The sequence below is a fragment of the Mustela erminea genome, chromosome 10 (assembly GCF_009829155.1).
Source record: "Mustela erminea isolate mMusErm1 chromosome 10, mMusErm1.Pri, whole genome shotgun sequence".
NCBI lineage: Eukaryota > Metazoa > Chordata > Mammalia > Carnivora > Mustelidae > Mustela > Mustela erminea.
Window position 1 is genome coordinate 44,197,933 of NC_045623.1, and position 20,487 is coordinate 44,218,419.

The 20,487-nt window shown below is 37.3% G+C and overlaps 1 protein-coding gene across 1 annotated transcript; it reads right to left on the reverse strand.

Annotated features, from left to right (window-relative positions):
- Positions 1-2,280: 2,280 nt before the first annotated feature.
- IFI44L (interferon induced protein 44 like) lies at positions 2,281-19,797 on the reverse strand. The gene is made up of 9 exons (XM_032361200.1): positions 19,670-19,797; positions 16,102-16,589; positions 15,330-15,378; positions 14,398-14,593; positions 13,645-13,797; positions 11,292-11,463; positions 3,641-3,741; positions 3,181-3,353; positions 2,281-2,454 (listed from the first exon to the last, which is right to left on the reverse strand). The coding sequence occupies exons 2-8, from the start codon at positions 16,577-16,579 to the stop codon at positions 3,189-3,191; spliced, it is 1,314 nt and encodes a 437-aa protein (XP_032217091.1). The 5' UTR covers positions 16,580-16,589; positions 19,670-19,797; the 3' UTR covers positions 2,281-2,454; positions 3,181-3,188.
- Between the last annotated feature and the right edge of the window lie 690 nt (positions 19,798-20,487).

Consider the following 20,487-nt stretch of genomic DNA (forward strand, 5'->3'; position numbering starts at 1 on the left):
AACATGAGCTCAGAGGTGTGACAGGTCCCCTCTAAAGACCTGTGTTGGAGGGCAACTGGGTGGTTGGGTTGGTTACACGTCCAAGTCTTGGTTTCAGCTTGGGTCATGATCTCAGAGTGGTGAGATCAAGCCCCACATAGGACTCCACACCAGGCATGGATCCCACGTAAGATTTCCTCTTTTGCCCTCTCCTTCTTCCCCACCCCCCTTCTCCCTGCTTGTGCATGCGTCTTCTCCCTCTCTCAAAAAAAAATTGTTTTAAAACTTCGACCATTATATTTTCACACCATTATTTAACATAGCTTGTTCTTCTTCTTTGCCATGTTCATCCCAATTCCTACAATCTCTATCAGCAGTTTTGCTGACACTATTATTCCTGTCCCGGAGTCGGGAACCAGCTCAAATCCATTGTGTGAGTTGTGTTGGGAAAGCACGTGGGGGGCAAGCAGCTGGATATTGGCCATAATCCTAATTCTACTGTCTGGCTGCCCCCAGTGGTCTGCATTTTTTCCAACATCACCAGATTTTGCAAAGACTTACAGGTAGTATGCTAGTTTCCACCTTGCTCAGATTGATATAATTGATATAAACAGACTCCTGACTATCCAGAACTGATGGTTGCTAGAAAGGAAGTGGGCAGGGGATGGGTTAAATGGGTGATGGAGATTAGAAGGGCAGTCATTGTGATGTGCACTGGTTGTTATATGGAAGTGATCAATCATTAAATCCTACTCTTAAAACTCATAGTATATTATGTGTTAACTGGAATTTAAATAAAAACTTGAAATTACTGAACAAATTAAATTTAAATTAAAATAAGTAAATAAGACTCAAGAAATTTGTTTCCAGACTTCATGGGTTACTCAGGAACCAGTGGATTTTAATACCAAATAAATAAAAATCCCCAGAAAAAAACAAACAGAAAGATATATAAAATTAGGTAAGTTATTTAATGCAATGATTTGATACATGTATATATTGTGAAATAGTTGCCACCATAAGGTTAGTTAACATCCATCATCCATTATCTCAGATAATTACCTTTTTTATATATGTGATGAGAACATTTAGGGTCTACTATCCTAGCAATTTTCAAGTACATAATACTGCATTGTTAGTCACAGTCACCATGTTATACATTAAATTCCCAGAACATTTTCATCTTGTAACTGGGTATTTTTACCCTTCAAACAACATCACCCCATTCCCCTCATTCCTCAGCCCCTGGCAACCACCATTCTACTCTGTTTCTATGAGTTAGGCTTTCCAGGATTTCACATATACGTGAGATTATGGTCTCAAATAGCAAAATTTCCTTCTTTTTTATGGCTGAATAATATTCCAGGGTGTGTGTGTATCTCTGTCTGTGTGTGTATATACATATACCAAATTCTTTTCTTTTTTTTTTATCATTTTATTTATTTATTTGACAGAGAGATACAGCAAACAGCGAGAGAGAGAGAACATAAGCAGGGGAAGTGGGAAAGGGAGAAGCAGGCTTCCCACTGAGCAAGGATTCCAATGCAGGGCTCAGTCCCAGGACCCTGGGATCATTACCTGAGCCAAAGGCAGACACTTAGTGGCTGATCCCAGACGCCCCAGCATACCAAATTTTCTTTCTCCATTCCTCTGCCAATAGACACACTTAAGTTCAAAACAGTCACTTTTTAATGGCACAGCCCACCCCACCCACCCACCACACAAAATCTCTAGTATTCCTAGTTTCCCAAAGAAGACAATAATTCTGACTAAAAGTACATTAGATGGCCTTAATAACTATTAAAAGATAAAAGTATTAAACTAAAAAAACTATTAAAAGATAATAGTATAACTATTAAAGATAACTATTGAGCCAAAGCATATTCATTTGAAAAATACTAAGAAATTTGGAAAAGAGAGTTAGGGTTTTAGGTGGAAAACCTAAAACTTATCTTCTGAAAATCTTTTTTTTTCTTTACTAATAGTGCTAATTTCTACAGCTATACCATTTGGGGGCATGTGTATAAGATAACCTTCTTCATGTGTATAAGATAACCTTCTTTTTTTTTTTTTTTTTTTTTTTTTTTTGACAGCCAGAGATCACAAGTAGGCAGAGAGGCAGGCAGATAAAGAAGGAAGCAGGCTCCCCGCTGAGCAGAGAAGATCATGACCCGAGCCAAAGGCAGAGGCTTTAACCCACTGAGCCACCCAGGCGCCCCAGATAAACTTCTTCTTGACTTGCACTAGTAACCTTATTTGATCACTCTACTTGGGAGACATGGCAGGATATTTTGAAATTGATTAATGAAAACTTTGTTTTTTTTTTTACAGAAATAACATGTTAAGTCCTTAAGAAATATCTGTTCTTTTTAATTAGCTTAAATTCATATCTTCAGCCAAAGATAAGTAAAACATTCTCCCTCCTTCACGTCCATTTCTTCTCTCCAGCATTTCATTCTCTTCCAGTCTTCCCTTCTACAAGAAGAAAAATTTTCAGTACATGTCATCACCCTGGGAGAGAGGCATAATGGCGGGCATGCTTGCTCACTGTAAGACCCTGTGCTAAGTTCTGTGAATACAAAGGTATGTAAAATCCAAACACTGCTTCCTAAAGAACTCACAATTTATTTAGGGAAGTGGATATCCAAGTAACCATTTTTACATGATTATTCAATGTAATAGTACTCACATAGAGTTCTAACTAAAGTGCTATAGACAAATAAGTAAGGGGATAGTCCATTTTGCTGGGGAGGTTGAGGAAAGTGTCACAGAAATTAAAACCCCAAATGGTGGTTTGCCTTTCTTGGCCCACCACTGCTCAGGGTTGACCTTTGAGCTTGAAGAAGGACAGATTCTAGAAGAAACCATCAGTTAGACGCTCTCAGGGACTGAAGGCAAAATGTGAATGAAAGCAGAAGTCATAAGGAGGCTGTCACCAGACAATGACTCTCATTGAGTCCTGCCAGTCCAGGGTTGGGGCAAGTAACAGAACCGAGACAAATGATATCACATGCAGAGCTGGAACATTCCTACAATTTTATCTGAGAGCAAAATAAAAGAGAATAGAAGCAAAGCACATATCCTGACATAGCTATCAGGTCTAGAGGAAGCTAATGGATATCAGTCATCCAGTGAGGTAGAACCGTGGGATTTTCAAAGAGCACCATGCTTTATGAGAGGGACAGAAAGGAGCCAGATCACCTGTTTCCTCAAGGCAAGTCCTCAAAGAAGTCCTCTGCTACCCGTAACATCTGCCTCAGCACAAAGAGAATCTGAGTGTCCTTTACAGGGTCCAGCTCCCACTCTGATGTGTAATTTTCAACCACGAATGTATTATAAATAGGAATATTTAACATTTTGCTGGCATCCACTATCTGTGGAAAAATTAATAAGCATAACTCATATCTGAAAATTGACTGAATTCAAATATAATTCAAGAAAGAAACTGAAAAAGCAAAAAAAAGTACTCTTTTGAATATAATTATAGTACAAATAATTATTGTTTTAAAGTGGGACATAAACTTGAATTAAGGCAATCAATCCATGTCTTCATTTACCTATGAATACGTAGTATGAGCGCGTGCACACACACACAGAAACACACACATGCACACAATATAACAGCATCACAATAATGCCTGGTTAGAAATATATTTTTTACCTGGCTCTGGAAAGTCATAGGTTTATCCATGTTTGAAAAATTGCCTTGAAGAAATTCACCGCCATTAGTTGCTTTAGTAAGCAAGAGTACACAGGCTGTATCTATATCAAAGAGATAAATCAGTTATTTTGTATCATAAATAGCAATGTTTCAACAAAGAAATTAATTATGAGTAAAAGCAGCTCTCCTAAAAAAATGAAATATCTTTAGTAAATGTCAATATGAAACCTGAAGTTCTTCTAATAGGAGAAATGATCTTTTTCTTCCAGCAGAGAGATTTTTTCTAAATGCAACTGAATTCACACTGCATTGCAATCATCTATTATTCCAAATAGTATGTTTTAAGGTGATCAGGGGTGTAGGGGGGAGTGGTTGCTGGACACTGAGGACTGAAAAAGAACCCTAGAAAGTGAGAAAGGTTATATGTGAGGATTGGAAATCTACTAAGGACCTCTTGTCCTCTCCCAGTTGGCTTCTAATCAAATCAAAGTTCTGCTTTACTAAGGAATGCTTCTCCAAGAGATAAAATAAACCTGAAATTTCCAAATGCCATTCAAGGATACCCCTGAGAAACTTCTTTACCAGAGCTCTTAGTATTTTCCCCTTACATAAATCTAGTGTTTGTGATCCCTATTCCTACGTGATTGTTTTACCCTCTTCCTTTTATCCAAGTCCCAGAGGAATAACTAACAATGTTGGCCAATTAAATAAAACCTGGTTTGTGTAGAAGGCAGTTCTCAATTGACACATATAATTTCTTTTTAACTTCTGCTAAAATGCAATTCTTCTCTTTCAGAATTAATGCAATGTCTTCTTAGAGGCTCTAAATCAGCCCAGTTAGATGAACAAAGCCATGCTGCCCAGCATGGAGTATGGCCAGATGTCCTTGAGAAAAAGCATTTCAGACCTCAGCACTTTGTAAAACAGCCTTAGCCCAAATCCACCATCGTTTTAGAGCTGTTACATGCTTACACAGACAGTCCCTGACTTCAGATGGTTCAACTTAAGATTTTTTGACCTAACGATGGTGCAAAAGCATTCTGAATTTGGAATAAACCATACTTCCGGAATTTTGACCTTATCTGGGGCTAGAGATACACAGTGTGGTACCTCTCAGTTAGCACGTAACCACAGGGTAAACAATTTATAAACTTACAACCATTCTCTTTCTCATTTTCACTACAGCACTCAATAAATGACATGAGATACTCAACACTTTATTATAAAACAGCTTTGCATTACATGATTTTGCCCAGCTACTGGCTAACGTAAGTGTTCCCAGCATGCTTAAGACAGGCTACACTAAGCTGCAATGTTGGTAGGTGAGGCACATTAAATGCCTTTCCAGGGGGTGTCTGGGTGGCTCAGTCAGTTGGGTGTCTGCCTTTGGCTCAGGTCATGAGCCCAGGCTCCTGGAATCAAGTGTCGCATTGGGCTCCTTGCTCCATGGCAAGCCTTCTTCTCCCTCTCCCACTGCCCCCTGCTTGTGTTCCCTCTCTCTCTCTCTCTCTGTCTCTCTCTGTCAAATAAATAAATAAAACCTCTAATAAATAAATAAATGCATTCTCAAGCTACACTAAGCCCATTGTAAACTGAAATAGATCTGTGTATGTTTATATACTTACGTTGAGTACATCTAATGTACTTACTACAATATTTAGATTATAATATTTAAATATTAAAATCTTATAATATTTAGATTCAAAACTTATTCCCATTACACAGAAAACTAAAGTTCAGTGCCCTGATGTTAACTTTCATAAGATCAAGTTATGACTATTAAAAAATCTAGATTTACTTCGTCACTAAGACAATCCTTTGTACATTACACTGTGTGGCTTTCTATGTTAAGTGGTATTTCTACTACTATACTAAAGAAGAGGCTCTAGAGTATAAATGACCAAACAATTCTCTTTTTTAAAAGTCTTTTTACCTTTTGACCACCTTCACCCGTCACCTATTTTTCCCACCTCCATTTCCGCATGTCTGGTAACCACCGATCTCTACTCTGTCTCTATGAGCCTTTTTTTTTTTCTTTTAAACATTTCACATATAAGAGAGCTCATATAGGTGTTCATCTTTCTCTAACTGTTCATCTTTCTCTGTCTGACTTACTGAACTTAGCATAATGCCCTTGAGGTCCACCAAGGTTGTTGCAAAGGGCAAGATTTCATTCTTTTTTATGACTGAATAATATTCCTGCGTGTGAGAGCAAGCGCGCGCGCACGTGTGTGTGTGCGCGCGCGCGTGTGTGTGTGTGTGTGTGTGTGTGTGTACACCCCATTTTCTTTATCCATTGATCCACTGATGAACAGTTAGGTTGTTCTATATCTTGGCCATTGTAAATAGTGCTGCAATGAACATGGTGGGGGAGTGCATATATTTTTTTGAGTTAGTGTTTTCATTTTCTTCAGATAAGTACCCATATTGTATGGTAGTTTTATTTTTAATTTTTTAAGGAACCTCTGTACTATTTTCATAATGGCCACACCAATTTATGTGCCCACTAATGGTGTGCACACATTCCCTTTTTTCCATATCTTCACCAGTACTGTTATTTCTCATCTTCTTTTGATAACAGCTGTTCTAGCAGGTGTGATATGATACCTCACTGTGGTTTTATTATGTGTTTCCTTGATGATTAATGATGTTGAGCATCTTCTCAGGTACTTGATGGCCTTCTGTATGTCTTCTTTGGAAAGCTGTTTACTCATTTTCTGCCCATTTTTAATTAGACTGCTTTTATGTTTTGTTTTGTTTTTGATGGTATGGATTCTTACATATTTTATTTTTTTAAGATTTATTTATTTATTACAGAGAGAGAAAGAGGTATGGGGAAGGGGCAAAGAATGGAGGGAGAGAGAATCCCTGAGTATACCCCCTGCTGAGCACAGAGCCCAACGTGAAGCTCTATCCCAGGACCCTGAGATCATGACCTGAGCCAAAATCAAGAGTCAGACGCTTAACTGACTGAGCCACCCAAGCACCCCTTTAAATATTTTAGATACCTATCTCTTATCAGTTATATGATCCGCAAATATTTTTTTTCCAATCAGTAGGCTGCCCTTCTGTTTTGTTGATGGTTTCCTTTGCTGCGCAGAAGCTTTTTAGGTTGCTGCAGTTTCATTTGTTTATTTTTGCTTTTGTTGCTTTTACTTTTAATGTGAGATTCATTGAATCATCCCCAAGGTCTATGGTGAAGAGCTTACCACCTATGTTTTCTTTTATGATTACAGGCCTAACATTCAAGAATTTAATGCATTTTGATTTCATTTTTCTTTCTGGTGTAAGACAGTGGTTGGGTTTTATTCTTTTGCATGTGGCTGTCTAGTTTTCTCAACACCATTTACTGAAGAGACTATCTTTCTGCACTGTGTATTACTGGCCCCTTTGTCATAAATTAATTGACCAAAATGTGTAGATTTATTTCTGGGCTCTCTATTCTGTCCTCTTGATCTATGTGTCCATTTTTATGTTAATACCATACTTTTAAAATCACTATGATTTTGTAATAGAATTTAAAATCAGGGAGCATGATGCTTCCAGCTTTGTTCTTCTTTCTCAAGATTGCTTTGGCTATTTGGGGTCTTTTGTGATTCCATACAAATTTTAGGATTATTTGTTCTATTTCTGTAAAAAATGTTATTGGAATTTTGATAAGGATAGCATTGCATATGTACATTGCTTTGGAGACTAGGCACACCTTAATATGAATTCTTCTGATCCCTAAGTACAGAATATCTTTCTATTTATTTGTGTCTTCTTCAATTTCTTGCATTAATGTCTTACAGTTTTCAGTATGCAAGTTTTTCACTTCCTTGGTTAAATTTATTCTTAGATACTCTATTCCTTTTTATATAATTGTAAAAGACTATTTTCTTAATTTCTCTTTTTGCTATTACATTATTACAATCATAATATGGTGATGAGTTCTCTAGCTTTTCTTTTTACTTCATAAATCCTATATTGGCAGCTAGCGAAGTACACCTCTAGGGAAATCGAACTGGAAAAGGAAGTCTGTTGTCTCTTGCCAAGCATGAGAAAAGGAACACCCTAACAAGACAAAAAACTTTCACACAGTAGCAACATTATGCAAGCCAAACACCATGAAAAAACCTCAGTCCCATCTACAGAAGTGTCACTTCCCTTCTCTATCCTCTATACTCTGCCAGGATAGTATCATAGAATAAGAATGGGTAGGGAGCCAGGACTTTGATACCTGTACTGTGCTAGGTCCCTCTTGATGGTATCAATGGATACTACTCAGGGATTCCGGTCGTCCACCCCAACCATCAGTAATAGTGTACCCCCTCCCTCTTTACCAGTGTCAGAAGAGGCCAACTCAGTTGAGCATCTGACTCTTGATTTTGGCTTGGGTCATGGACTCAGGGTCTTCAGATGGAGCCCCGAGTTTGTCTCTGTACTTGGTGTGGAGTCTGCTTGTCCCTCTCCCTCCCCCAACTTGTGCTTTCTCTTTCTCTCTCTCTCAAATAAATAAAATCTTTTTTAAAAAAGAAAAATAAATAAATAAATAAGGTCCAGGGTCTCAAAGTATAATATCCCAAATATTAAAGGTATAATCAAGAATCACTTGTCATACCAAAAACCAAGAAAACCTATCTAATCAACACTTGTAGAATATACACATAATCTTCAAGTACCAGGGAGCATTTACCAAAATATACTATAGACTAAGCCATAATTTAACTTTAAAACCTATTTAAAGAATTTAAATCAGAGTGTATCCTTTGACCATAGTGGATCAAACTGTAAGTCAATCACAGAATGGTAACAAGAAAAACTCCATGCACTTAAAAACTAAACCATACATTCTAAATAATCCATGTGTCCTAAAGGAAGTTTCAAGGGAAATAAAAGATACATTAAACTGGAAGATAATAAAGATATAACATATCAAAAATTGTGTACGTAACTAAACAAGTGTTTACAGAAAAACATGTAACATTCAATGTTTATAATAGAAAAGAGAAGAAGTACAAAATCAACAATCTAAGTTCCTCCCCTCAAAAACCTAGAAAAAAGAAAGCAAAGTATATCCACATCAAGAAGATGAAAGAAATTGAACAGTAGAAATCAATGAACAAATTGAAAACAGGAAAACAATTTAAAGTATCAGTAAAACAAAAACATAGGTCCTTGAAAAGATCAATAAAATTGACAAACCTTTAGAAAGAGTGACAGAGAAACAAAAGACGTAAATCACCAACATGGTGAAGAACACAGGGGATATCCTTACAGACCCCACAGACAGAAAAGAAATAATGAGGAGATGATAGAAACAATTTTACACATATAAATTTGACAACTTAGGTGGAAAAGACTGAACTAAAAATTACAAAACTATCCCAACTCACCTAATATGAAACAAATTATTTTAATAGCTTGCTAACTATTTTGGGCTGTAGTTTTTTGTCGCTACAAAAAAATTTAATGCCCAGAATTTAATTTATAAATTAAATTCTGGGCATTAAAAATCCTGAAAAGGGGCATCTGGTTGGATCAGTCAGTTAATCGACTACCTTTGGCTCTGGTCGTGGTGCTGGAGTCCCAGGATCAAGTCTTGCATCTGGCTCACTGTTCAGCAGGGAGTCTGCTTCTCCCTCTGACCTTCTCCCTCTCATGCTCTCTCTCTCTCATTCTCTCTCTCTCAAATACATAAAAAACATCTTAAAAAAAAAAAACTTGAAAAATACATCTCCACACTAGATGACTTCATTGAAAGACTATAACAAAGATTTTAAGAGAAATAACACCAATTCTTCACAATCCCTTCAAGAAAATGGAAGAGGAACATTTCCTAACTCATTTTATGAAGCCAGTGTTACTCTAACACCAAAACCTGACAAAATCTGGAAAAACAAAAACAAAAACAAAAACAAAAAACTACAGCCCAATACCCCTCATAAATATAGATACAAATATTTTTAATAAAACATTATCAATAAGACAGCAAATGTGAATAGAATTATATATCATGATTACACGGGTTTTATTCTAAAGAGACAAGGCTGGTTCAAGATTCAAAAATTAATGTAATCCTCCATATTAAGAAGACAAAGATCAATATCATGATCATGTCAAACTGTGGGGAAAAACTATTTGATAAAATTCAACATCCATTCATGAACAAAAACTCTCAGAGAACTAAGAATAGAGAACTTCCTCAAACTAATAAAGAATTGTAAAAAAAAATTAAAAAAATAAAAACTCATAACTATCTTCATAATGGTGAAACACTGAATAGTCTCCCTCTAAGATCAGAAACACCACAAGGGTATGTGGTATCACCACTATTATTCAACATAGTACTGGAACTTCTAGCCAGAACAATATGACAGGCAAAGGAAATAAAAGGCATGCAGATTAAAAAGAAGGAGAAAATTATCCCAGTTTAAAATGGCATGGGGGAAAAAAAAAAAAAAAAACACCTTTCCTAGAACTAATAAGTGAATTCAGCAAGATCACAATAGACAAGATCTGTGTACAAAATTCTATTGTAAATTATGTACCAGCAAGAAGCACCTGGAAACCAAAATTACAAATATGATATCATTTTTTAAAATTAAACACCAAGGTATAAATCTAGTAAAATATGAATAGGACTTGAAAGTTAAAAACTATGGAGCACTGTTGAAAGAAATCAAAGACCTAAATAAATGGGTAGATTTATTATGTTCATGGATTGGAAGAACTCAACAGAGTAAAGATGTCAATTTTCTCAAAATTTATATGTTTTTAATGTAAAATTTTTTGTGTGTGAAAATAGACGAAGTAATTCTAAAATGTCCGTAGAGGAGGAATTGAAGATGGCAGCATAAGAAAACTGTGAACTTACCTCCACCTACGGACACAGCTAGTTTACAACTACATATGGAATAATTTTCCTCTGAAAAGGACCTGACAACTAGATGAATAGCACCTCCGCAAACAAAAACAAAAACTGCATCCAGAAAGGTATGAGAGGCAGAGACACTGCCTTACCAGCACCCCACTCCAGATGCAGTGACCCCAAATTCAGGTGGGACTCAAAAAAAATACGAACTCTTTCTCAAGGGATGAAGAGATTGTGCCTTACATCAGGCATCCCAACCCTGGGGGCTGGCACCAAAAAGATAAGCCCCAAAATGTCTGGTCTTGAAAATCAGTGGGGATTAAGACCAAGAGAATCACAGACCTATGAAGAACAGAGATCCCAATCTTAAACGGCTCCCACGCAAACCCAGACGCTGAGATCCAGTGAGAAAGCCACAGACTGAAAAGCAGCTAGACTGTAAGTGAGAGAGACCCACTCACTCCCTCCTTTTAAATCTACACATGTGATTCAACAATACAGAGGCACACGCTTGCATTGTAACAGTGTCATTTTTCTGCGTTTGATCTTCCTGGTCAGGTCACATAACCTGGGGAGATGACCACCCTACCAAGCCACTGGAAAAGCACATGTGACAAAAACAACAACAACAACAACAACAAAATGAATGACCTCTGTCTGCTATTGCCACCAACCAACCCAGGATTCAGGAAACTGGGTGAAAGGTCCATAGGACCTCTCTAAACCCTCCTCGCAACCTTCTGTGAATCTGTAATTATTTCAAAATAGAAGTTTTTTGAGAAGGACAATGAGACTCACCATAGCTCAAGACTTCTTTCTGAATTTGTTGGAACTTTGCCACCATCTTAGAGGAGAGATCATTGATAGAGTTGATATCTAGGACATAAGCCACGCAGTGAATCCTGTCCTTCAGTGACGGAGAGGCAATGAAGTTAGGATGACTGGGTGTAATTGGTCTACTGGGGTTCAACTGTTATAGAAACATAAGATAACATTTAGAGAATCTATGCTGAGTTCTTTAAGACACATTCATGCTTCAAATGTGACTACCACTAACCTCCAAACTGAAACTTTCCTCCCTCCGCACACTCTGCCCCCAGGTTAATTAGTAGTGTCCTTCCGTACTTCCTCTCCACTACGAGTGTAATATTCTATCTTGCTTATAGAAAAACCACATCATTGCACTGGTGAAAATGAGAATTACACACACTTTACATTATCCATAGTGGAAATATCTCAGGAAAGGACAATGTTTAAAAAGCTAATCTCACATCCCAGAGTCAAGAAAGAAAGAAAGAAAGAAAGAAAGAAAACTACCATTGCAACTGGTTATACCTCATTTAAGATTTCTCTCTAAACATTTTCTTTTTTTTTTTTTAAGATTTTATTTATTTATTTGACAGACAGATCACAAGTGGGCAGAGAGGCAGGCAGAGAGAGAGGAAGGGGAAGCAGGCTTCCCGCTGAGCAGAGAGCCCGATGTGGGGCTCGATCCCAGGACCCTGAGATCATGACCTGAGCTGAAGGCAGAGGCCTTAACCTACTGAGTCACCCAGGCACCCCTCTCTAAACATTTTCTGTACTTAAATGGACTAATGGATAGAGAAAAAAAGGAAAGAGAAAAATACATTGAAAATGCATTTTTAAAATACTATAGTTTCCTTAATTTCGCAGAAGAAAAATAAATAAAAATGAAACAGAAGAAATATCAAATTTTAAGTTAGTATCCCCATACCACAGAACAATAATTTTTCTAGGATTAAGAAAATAGATTTAAAAATACAGTAAAGGGGGGGAGGGGGCAAGGGGTGGCACCTAAGTGGCTCAGTCGGTTAAGCAGCTGCTTGGGCTCAAGTCATGCTCCCAGCCTTGGAACGGAGCTCCCTGCTCAGTGGGGAGCCTGCTTCTCCCTCTACCTCTGCCTGCTGCTTCCCCACCTTTTCAAATAAATAAATAAAATCTTAAAAAATAAATAAATATGTAATACTTAATATTAAATAGATAGATAGATAGATAAGAAATATAAAAATAAATAAATAAAAATATAGTAAAGGGCTACATTCATTATTTTTTTCCCATATTTTTCCATGTTGGACTGAACTGATTCCTCTCTGTTGTAAAAAATGAAGGTTTTCATAGGCTCACAATATCTCCCATTTCTCTGTTCTGTTCCACCTCCCTGTATTTTATGTCTCCTTAGATTGTGAGGATAAAAATTATGTTCTTAGTTCAACCCTGTGTTTCCAGTAAGCAGCATAGCATCTGGCACAAATTAGGTTTTTAATCACTTTTTTTTAATGTATGAGTACATAGTTAAGGTTTCCAATCAAGCACAACAGAAGTCACTGTTCAAAGATTGTATTATACCCAATGCCGAAAAGAAAAGTGATGATAATGGTTGGCCTTTTGAGAATAAAAAGTATATCATCTGATTTATCTTCTCAGGCACCCTATGAAATAGGCATTATGATCACCTACAGTTCACACATAAAAAAGTAAGACTTATAAAGACAAGTATGTAACTTGCTTATGGGTACACATCGAACTAGTGGCAGAGCCAACCTTTGGACGTAGGTAATTAGGTAGCATTTAAGTAGTGAAATCTAAGTACTTACAGTATAATAATAGCACACTTCAGCAAAAAGTGGTTAATTGTTCCAAGATTTTGTCTAATTGATCAAAAAAAGTGCATGAGATTAAAATATAACATTCCTATCTATTTTACAATAAAGAATGATATAAACAAAATCTCCTCCTGTCCTTTTCCTGGAATCTCTATGAGTAATTTGGCTGCATTTCTTTTCTGTTCTTTCTCTCTCTTTTTTTTTTTTTTTCTTTTGAGATCTCTTTTTTTTTTTTTTTTTTTTTTAAGTTATCACCACACCCAGTGTGGTTTGAACGCATGGCCCAGACTCAAGAGTCATGAGGTCTACAGAGAGCCAGCCATGTACCCCAGGCTTTCTTTCTTAATGCTCTAGAAAATAAGTTACTCTATTTTACTTATTTGAGTACTTATTCATTTAAAGTAGAGTAGTGTTGGTTGATGTGGAAAATACCTTATGACAGTTGAAACCGCCTTATGTGTTAAAAATTTAACAAAAACAATTGATGAAACTGATTTTAAATGTTTTAAAGGTTGGAGAGCTCTTACCTGATATCTGTCTGGCATGCAGCCTTTTAAGATGTAGGGTATGTCTTCCATGCACAATCCAACTCCTTCTTTCTCATGTAGGCCCATGGAGTCACACAACCTAAATGGCAGGTATTTGCCATGTCTCCCATCTTTAATAGGATATATCCTATACTATAAAACAAAGTATATCAAAGGTAAAAATTCATTCTTCCACCAGCATTCAGAACATGACAATAGGAAGAACAGAGAGTGGTTAATATTTTGACACTGTGGTCTTCAAACATTTGATCTCAGGATCACCTGACACTTAAAAATTACTGAGAATCTCAAAGGTATTTTATTAAAGTAGGTTATAGCTATTGACATTTAACATAAAAATTTTAGACAGAAAACAATTAAATATTTTTTAATAATTTTAAAATACAATTATGAATCTATATTACAATGTTAAGTTAAAGGACATTTTTATGAAAAAAAAATATTTCCCCCCCAAAATTATCAATTGCAATTCTTTTTTTTTAACAAGTACCAAAAAGCATTCTTCGAATTACTGCTTCTTGCATGCATAAAAATGGAAAGCCTCTCAGTGAAACACAACTCAATGGAGGGAATTCTGAATCAAATTTTGCTCCTTTTTTATATTTGACTTAGCATTTAATTGCTTGGATCAGGAGGAGGTTAATGTTCTAAGAGAAAATGGTGAAGAAATGAACAAACCTGAAAATTATAATCAATAAAACAAAATCCTCAGGAAATCCTTAAATCACTTACCTGTTCAGTAATGCTGGTGACATCAGACCCCACTCTGGCTTGGCGAGTCAGACGGCCTTGGAAAACAGACTTCACTGAATTGATAAAACTAGACTTTCCAGACCCAACTGGACCCAGCAAGAGAATACGAATTTCTGAAACAAAGTCTACACAGGGCTTGTAGGTTCTGAGTTCGACTAGAAGTGAATTTCTGTGCCTGTCAAGTAACACGCAATACTTAAAGACAGAAGCCAAACTTTCACAGGAACAGTACAATTCTGCTGCTTCTTTCCTTCCCTTTACAAGTATGTTTTCATTACTTATGATCTTCACATTAACATCTATCATATGATTTGAAATGGTCTAAAGCTAATGCATTTTGTGCATGAAGACAATGCGTTTATCTATATCCAAATAAAGAAACATTAACCAGCAACCAAATCACTATTAAAAACTATGAGTGTTAGACCACACAGATCTAACAAATTCCAACAACCCTGAAGATAAGCATTATTTCAGTAATAATACCATATTAAGGAGAAATGAAATATATGCAATGCAGATATTTATCTATAGATTGGCGAAAGAAGACTTTGTTTTTAAAACTTACTGAAACTCCCCCAAAACCTTTATATCCAGGGAAAGCCTTCACAGGAATTACCTGAAATAGTCCTCTGGACTTTTCTGTCTGGAAGACTTTGAATCTAGCAAGTCCAATGTGAAACATAAAGCCAAACTATCACCAGGTAGATTATTTTAAAGGTTCGCAGTTGGGAGTGATTTTGTCCCTGTTGTTGCCGTAAATTGCCTTGAACATACTATAAAATAACGTTATAACTCATTTTTCATCACTCCAAGTTATATGATCTTTATTTTACTCGTTCATTTCCAATGCCATTTATAGATGTGTCCTAAATAAAATAAGTAACAGATAGTCCAAGAACCTAACTTACTTGGTGGCTCCTGTTATCTTGCTTATGTAGTTTTTATCATCCCCAATTCCTGTAGGAAAGAAACAGCATAATAAGCTTTTTAATTTGCCCAACTAAATTTGCCCCAGTGAGCCTTCTGAATGGGGCAGAGAGTTGCTTATACAAACCAGGGCTGGGCTGTCCAGTTAGGAGCTAGAGTTGGCAACATCACGCAAAGAGAAGGGAAAATTAACCTCCCTGCACAGTAACTGGTTCTGGAAACTCTCACCTAACTACACCTAGAGATCTTACAGCTGACCCAAAAGCCGTCATCGCACCAACATAAACCCCGCCCTCGCTGGCTCGCCCTCTCCAATTCTCCACTCCTACTTCTCAGCTTGCTTTGCTCAAAGCTGCCTGTACATTCTAAGCAATACCTCACAACCTTCATGCTCCCTAGGTTCCATTTTGAAGTTTATGAACGAGAAAGCTGATAGCATGAAATCTGACTTTCCTCTCATTTGTCCTTGTTCTTGCAGCTCAATTATGACCCATGAACACAAAGAGAAACTGGAATCAGAATGTAGGATTATTGGGCGCCTGGGTGGCTCAGTGTGTTAAAGCCTCTGCCTTCAGCTCGGGTCATGATCTCAGGGTCCTGGGATTGAGTCCCGCATCGGGCTCCCTGCTCAGTGGGGAGCCTGCTTCCCCTTCTCTCTCTGCCTGCCTCTCTGCCTACGTGTGATCTCTGTCTGTCAAATAAATAAATAAAATCTTAAAAAAAAAAAAGGTAGGATTATCTAATTTAACATACCGTCAACGTGAAAAACTTCACATTCCGAATACTTGCTGCCAGAACGAAAATATATGCCTAAAGTATTCTTTAATGAATCATCCACAGAAAAGCTGCTTTCGCCTGGATGTAGAGAAAACACCTCTTGGCCAGAAGAATAACATACCATTTGTCCAGAATTAATTTTTGTTTCTGTTTCTAAAACTGCAGTTTTCATTGCATTTATATCATTCTTTTGAAACGAAAAATAGAAGGAGGGGTTGGCCCTTTTTAAATTGTTATGCTCTTCAGGATGATCCCCAAGCATAAAAACCCCCAAAACAAAGTTACCAACATAAATTATTGTTACAGTAGGTCCCTGACGAGTGCACTTTTCATTCATTCTACGAATGTCACTCTCATGGACACTAGACTTATAAAGAAGTCTCAAGGACACGTTCCCAAGCATCTTCTCCAGACTCTTCTGCTGACTCCATGTCAATTTGGTTACCACTGCCATTGTTCTGTATCTGATAGAAAAACAATAAGTTGTTGAGAGGCTAGTTAGTATATCACAATGGTTTAAAGCATAGATTTCTGCTTCTAGCTCCAACACGTTATTTTTTTTCCCTCTGGCCCAATTAAAATATGTTATTTGGACCACAAGGCAAAAAGAAATGTGTATGCAAATGTATATACATATATATCTCTATATATAGATATATATAGGATATCCTATATATATCCTACTGTTTTCTATTCCTTCTCTATGTGTATGCATGTGTATATACATAGATATATGTATGTATGTATGTATACATACATAGATATATATACACATGTACATATACATATATGTATATAGATATGTGTACATATATGTACATAGATATATGTATATGTATATACATACATAGATCTATGTATATGTATATGTATACATAGATCTATGTATGTATATTTCTATGTGTGTATGCGTGCATATATACATAGATATACGTATACATACATATATATGTATACGTACATCTATGTACATACGCACAGATACACACATAGAGAGAGCGAGAAAGAGAAATGCAAAACAGTAGGTACCTATGAAAAAAATAGGTAATTTAGAAATAAAAAATCATTATATTTTTTAAAGTCAGTAGACAAATGAAAGCTTAGATAAAGGACATAGTAAAATTAATAAATTAGAAGAGCGATCAGCAAAATTTTTTCTTAATGACAGAGAGTAAATATTTTAGGCTTTGTGGTCTCTGCCGTAATTACTCAACTTTGCCAATGTGACACAAAAATGGAGACAACGTGTAAACAAATGGGTATGACTGTGTTCCAATAGAGCTTTTTTTATCAAAACAGGTGGGTGTCACACAGGTTATAGTGGGCCAACCCATGAAGTAGAAGGTAGGAGAAAGGAATTTTTACAGAAAACAGTTCCCAAAGAAACTGCATATGAAAGGAGTTAACAGACATCAAGGTCCTACAGCAGCAGAATAAACCAAGGGCCATCATGCCAATTATTTCAACGAGAAAAATGAGAACACAGGGTAAACGGTAAATACATATATTTGAAAGCACTGGAGGGCTAAGATTGGGAAAAGAAGTGAACACAGAGAGGTAAGCCGGGCATTGGGGAGCGCATTTCCATGAGGACTGTCTGTTAGCTTTAGACGAGGTGCCAGAGATGCTGAGATTTTGGGCAAAACTGCTTCTAGACTCCCAGAGCCAGGTCAATAGAGCGCAACGAAGAGGATGCCTTGGCAACCCTCCTCTCAGGCCATGGGCAAGGATTTTTGTTTGTTTTTTGTTTCTAGGAGACAGGGAGAGGGAGGGAGCCCAAGAGAGTACAGGAGCCAGGAGCAAGGAGGAGCAAGGGGCGGGGGAGAAGCAGACACGCCCCCTCTGGGAGCAGCAGCCTGATGACTTGGGGCCCTGGTGAGAGGGCTTGATCCCAGGACACCAGAATCATGAGCTGAGGTGAAGGCAGTCACTTAACTGATTGAGACCCCGTGTACAAGGATTCTGAAGAGCTACAGGGAAGAAGGAAGGGTGGACTGGAAATGGACAGACTCAACTCCATTTCCTAAGTAATTTCAGTCTACGGTTGGATTAGTATAAATGAAGATTTCTTATGCCCCCAACAGCATGGCAGATGCAAAAACAGATCTTGTCTAGATTAAGAGAACATCTTCGTAGCCTCCATTTTTTTATATTCAGTGATTCACATTCATTATAAACACAAGAGAGGAAATGGAATAACGGGATAGAAAAACCAAGAGAAAAAGCAGAACACAGAAATGAACCCATACTGTTTATTAATTTAGTTTTGTTTTTTAGGTTCCACAGGTAAGAGAAATCAGAAGGCATTTTTCTTTCTGACTTATTTCACTTATCATAAGCCCCTCTAGATCTATCCATGTCCCAAATGACAAGATCTCATCCTTTTGTATGGCTGACTGATGTTACTCTGTGTGTGTGTGTGTGTGTGTGTGTGTGTGTGTGTGTGTATCTCACATCTAGTGGAAAATCTGTCTCTAATGAAAAAGCAGTCAAAGTATATGAAGAAGACATTCACAGACAAGGTAACTCAAGTTGTAAACATACAAAAGTGTTCAATCATTTTACAAATGAAGAAGTGTAAATGAGATATTATTTCATATCAAACAAAAGTCCAGCAATACCAAGTTGACCCAGACAGAGATAATATTCACATTTTTTTCAAAGATTTTATTTATTTACTTGACAGACAGAGATCACAAGCAGGCAGAGAGGCAGGCAGAGAGAGAGGAAGGGAAGCAGGCTCCCCGCCGAGCAGAGAGCCCGATGTGGGGCTCGATTCCAGGACCCTGGGATCATGACCTGCACCGAAGGCAGAGGCCCCAACCCACTGAGCCACCCAGGCACCCCTAATATTCACATTATTTTGAGAGACACACATCACTTTGGGGAGCAAGTATGCTCATAGCAGCATTGTTTAGGGTGACGTTAGAAGATTGCAGGGACAAATTTTGTCAGACTCACACAATGAAATACTAGAGAGCACTGAAGTGACTAAACTAGACCTATTTGTATCAACATTGTTAAAGCTCAAAACATCAATCTTGAGTGGAAAAAAGCAATTGAGAATCATACACTTATGATATTTAAATAAACTGTTAACACAAAAGGATACTAGAGCTTGTGTTTAGATACATATGTCCATATAGCAAAGGCACCAAAACCCAGCAAAACAATAATTGATCCCAAAGTCTGGATAATATGTCCCTCAAGGAAGGAAGGGAAGAGAAAGGAATGGAGGAGAGATTCAAAGATAACTTCAACATTGTTTGTAAGGCTTTTATTTTTCCGAGGTAAAAAACTATTCTAATTTGATAAAGCAAGTCATTTTTTAAAATCTGATAGAACTGCGTGAGATTACACTGGAGTTTACTTACATTCTGGAGTCCCCTGTGTTTGAAATGTTCATTAAAAACAAAACAAATTCAAGAGGAAGTTATGATCATTAGCAGCAATTTTCCTCTGAAGTTCTTTTTCCAAAAAAAGGCAAACAGGCAATTTTCTTCATACACAGCTGGAAAACATCCGATGGCAAAAAGCCACTTACCTGTGTTTTAAGAGTTGGAGGGAGCTTACATGTAGTGGTAGGTTCTCTGTTTCCTGTATCCAGCAGCCAGTTTGGAGACTGAAAGGTTCTGCTGAGACCGGTATCTTCCGGTTTGAGAAAAAAAGAAAGTGAAACTCAAAGCAGCACTCAGCAGGCCGCTTGTGGCTTGTCCTTAAGTTTCTTTTTCCTTGCTAGAAACAAAGAGACAGAGAAAACGAAAAGGCAAAAGAAAAAGAAAATGATTTCTGCCAAACACATGAAAAAGATCTTGGTCCCCTCTGAGCCCACATGGAGGCTTGCAAGAAATGGCGATTAATAAAGAACTGCCCTAAAACCAATAGTTAACATTCTGCACATTTAACTGTGGACTAGACACTGTGCCACTGCATTCATTTTCCTAGTTTCTTCTTGAAACAATCTCATACTAATCACTAATAGTATCACTAATCACTAATCACTCATAGTATCTTTATTTCTCAAAGTATGCAAACAAAACTTAAGGAAGCGAGGTGACTTTGCCCAAATTAATCCACCAGCAGAGTGGTAGCCCTGGCCGGTATTTGAAACCAGGTCTTCTTGCGCGGGAACAAACAGATGAGGATCGGACTTTTCAGTTCATTCCTAAGACAGTGCACAGCCTTGTTTCCCATTTACACATTCAGTCATTCAGCACTGGTTTCGAACCTGGGGATGGATAGTGCTGAGTAAGATGAAAACACCGCCCTCACATCGCATGCCATGTGCTCAGGGGGGCAGTCAGGTACACAGACAGATATATCCATGCCCTGCATGCTACAAAAGAGGTAAAAACCAGATCC

What these genes read in the sequence shown, in the direction of transcription:
- IFI44L (XM_032361200.1), bottom strand. Translation starts at nt 16,579, where the DNA reads ATGGCAGTGGTAACCAAATTGACATGGAGTCAGCAGAAGAGTCTGGAG. An exon ending in TGAAGTTTTTCACGTTGACG is followed by an intron (nt 15,379 to 16,101) that starts GTATGTTAAATT and finishes TCTTTCCTACAG; the next exon opens with GAATTGGGGATGATAAAAAC. An exon ending in GCATGCCAGACAGATATCAG is followed by an intron (nt 11,464 to 13,644) that starts GTAAGAGCTCTC and finishes TTTCTATAACAG; the next exon opens with TTGAACCCCAGTAGACCAAT.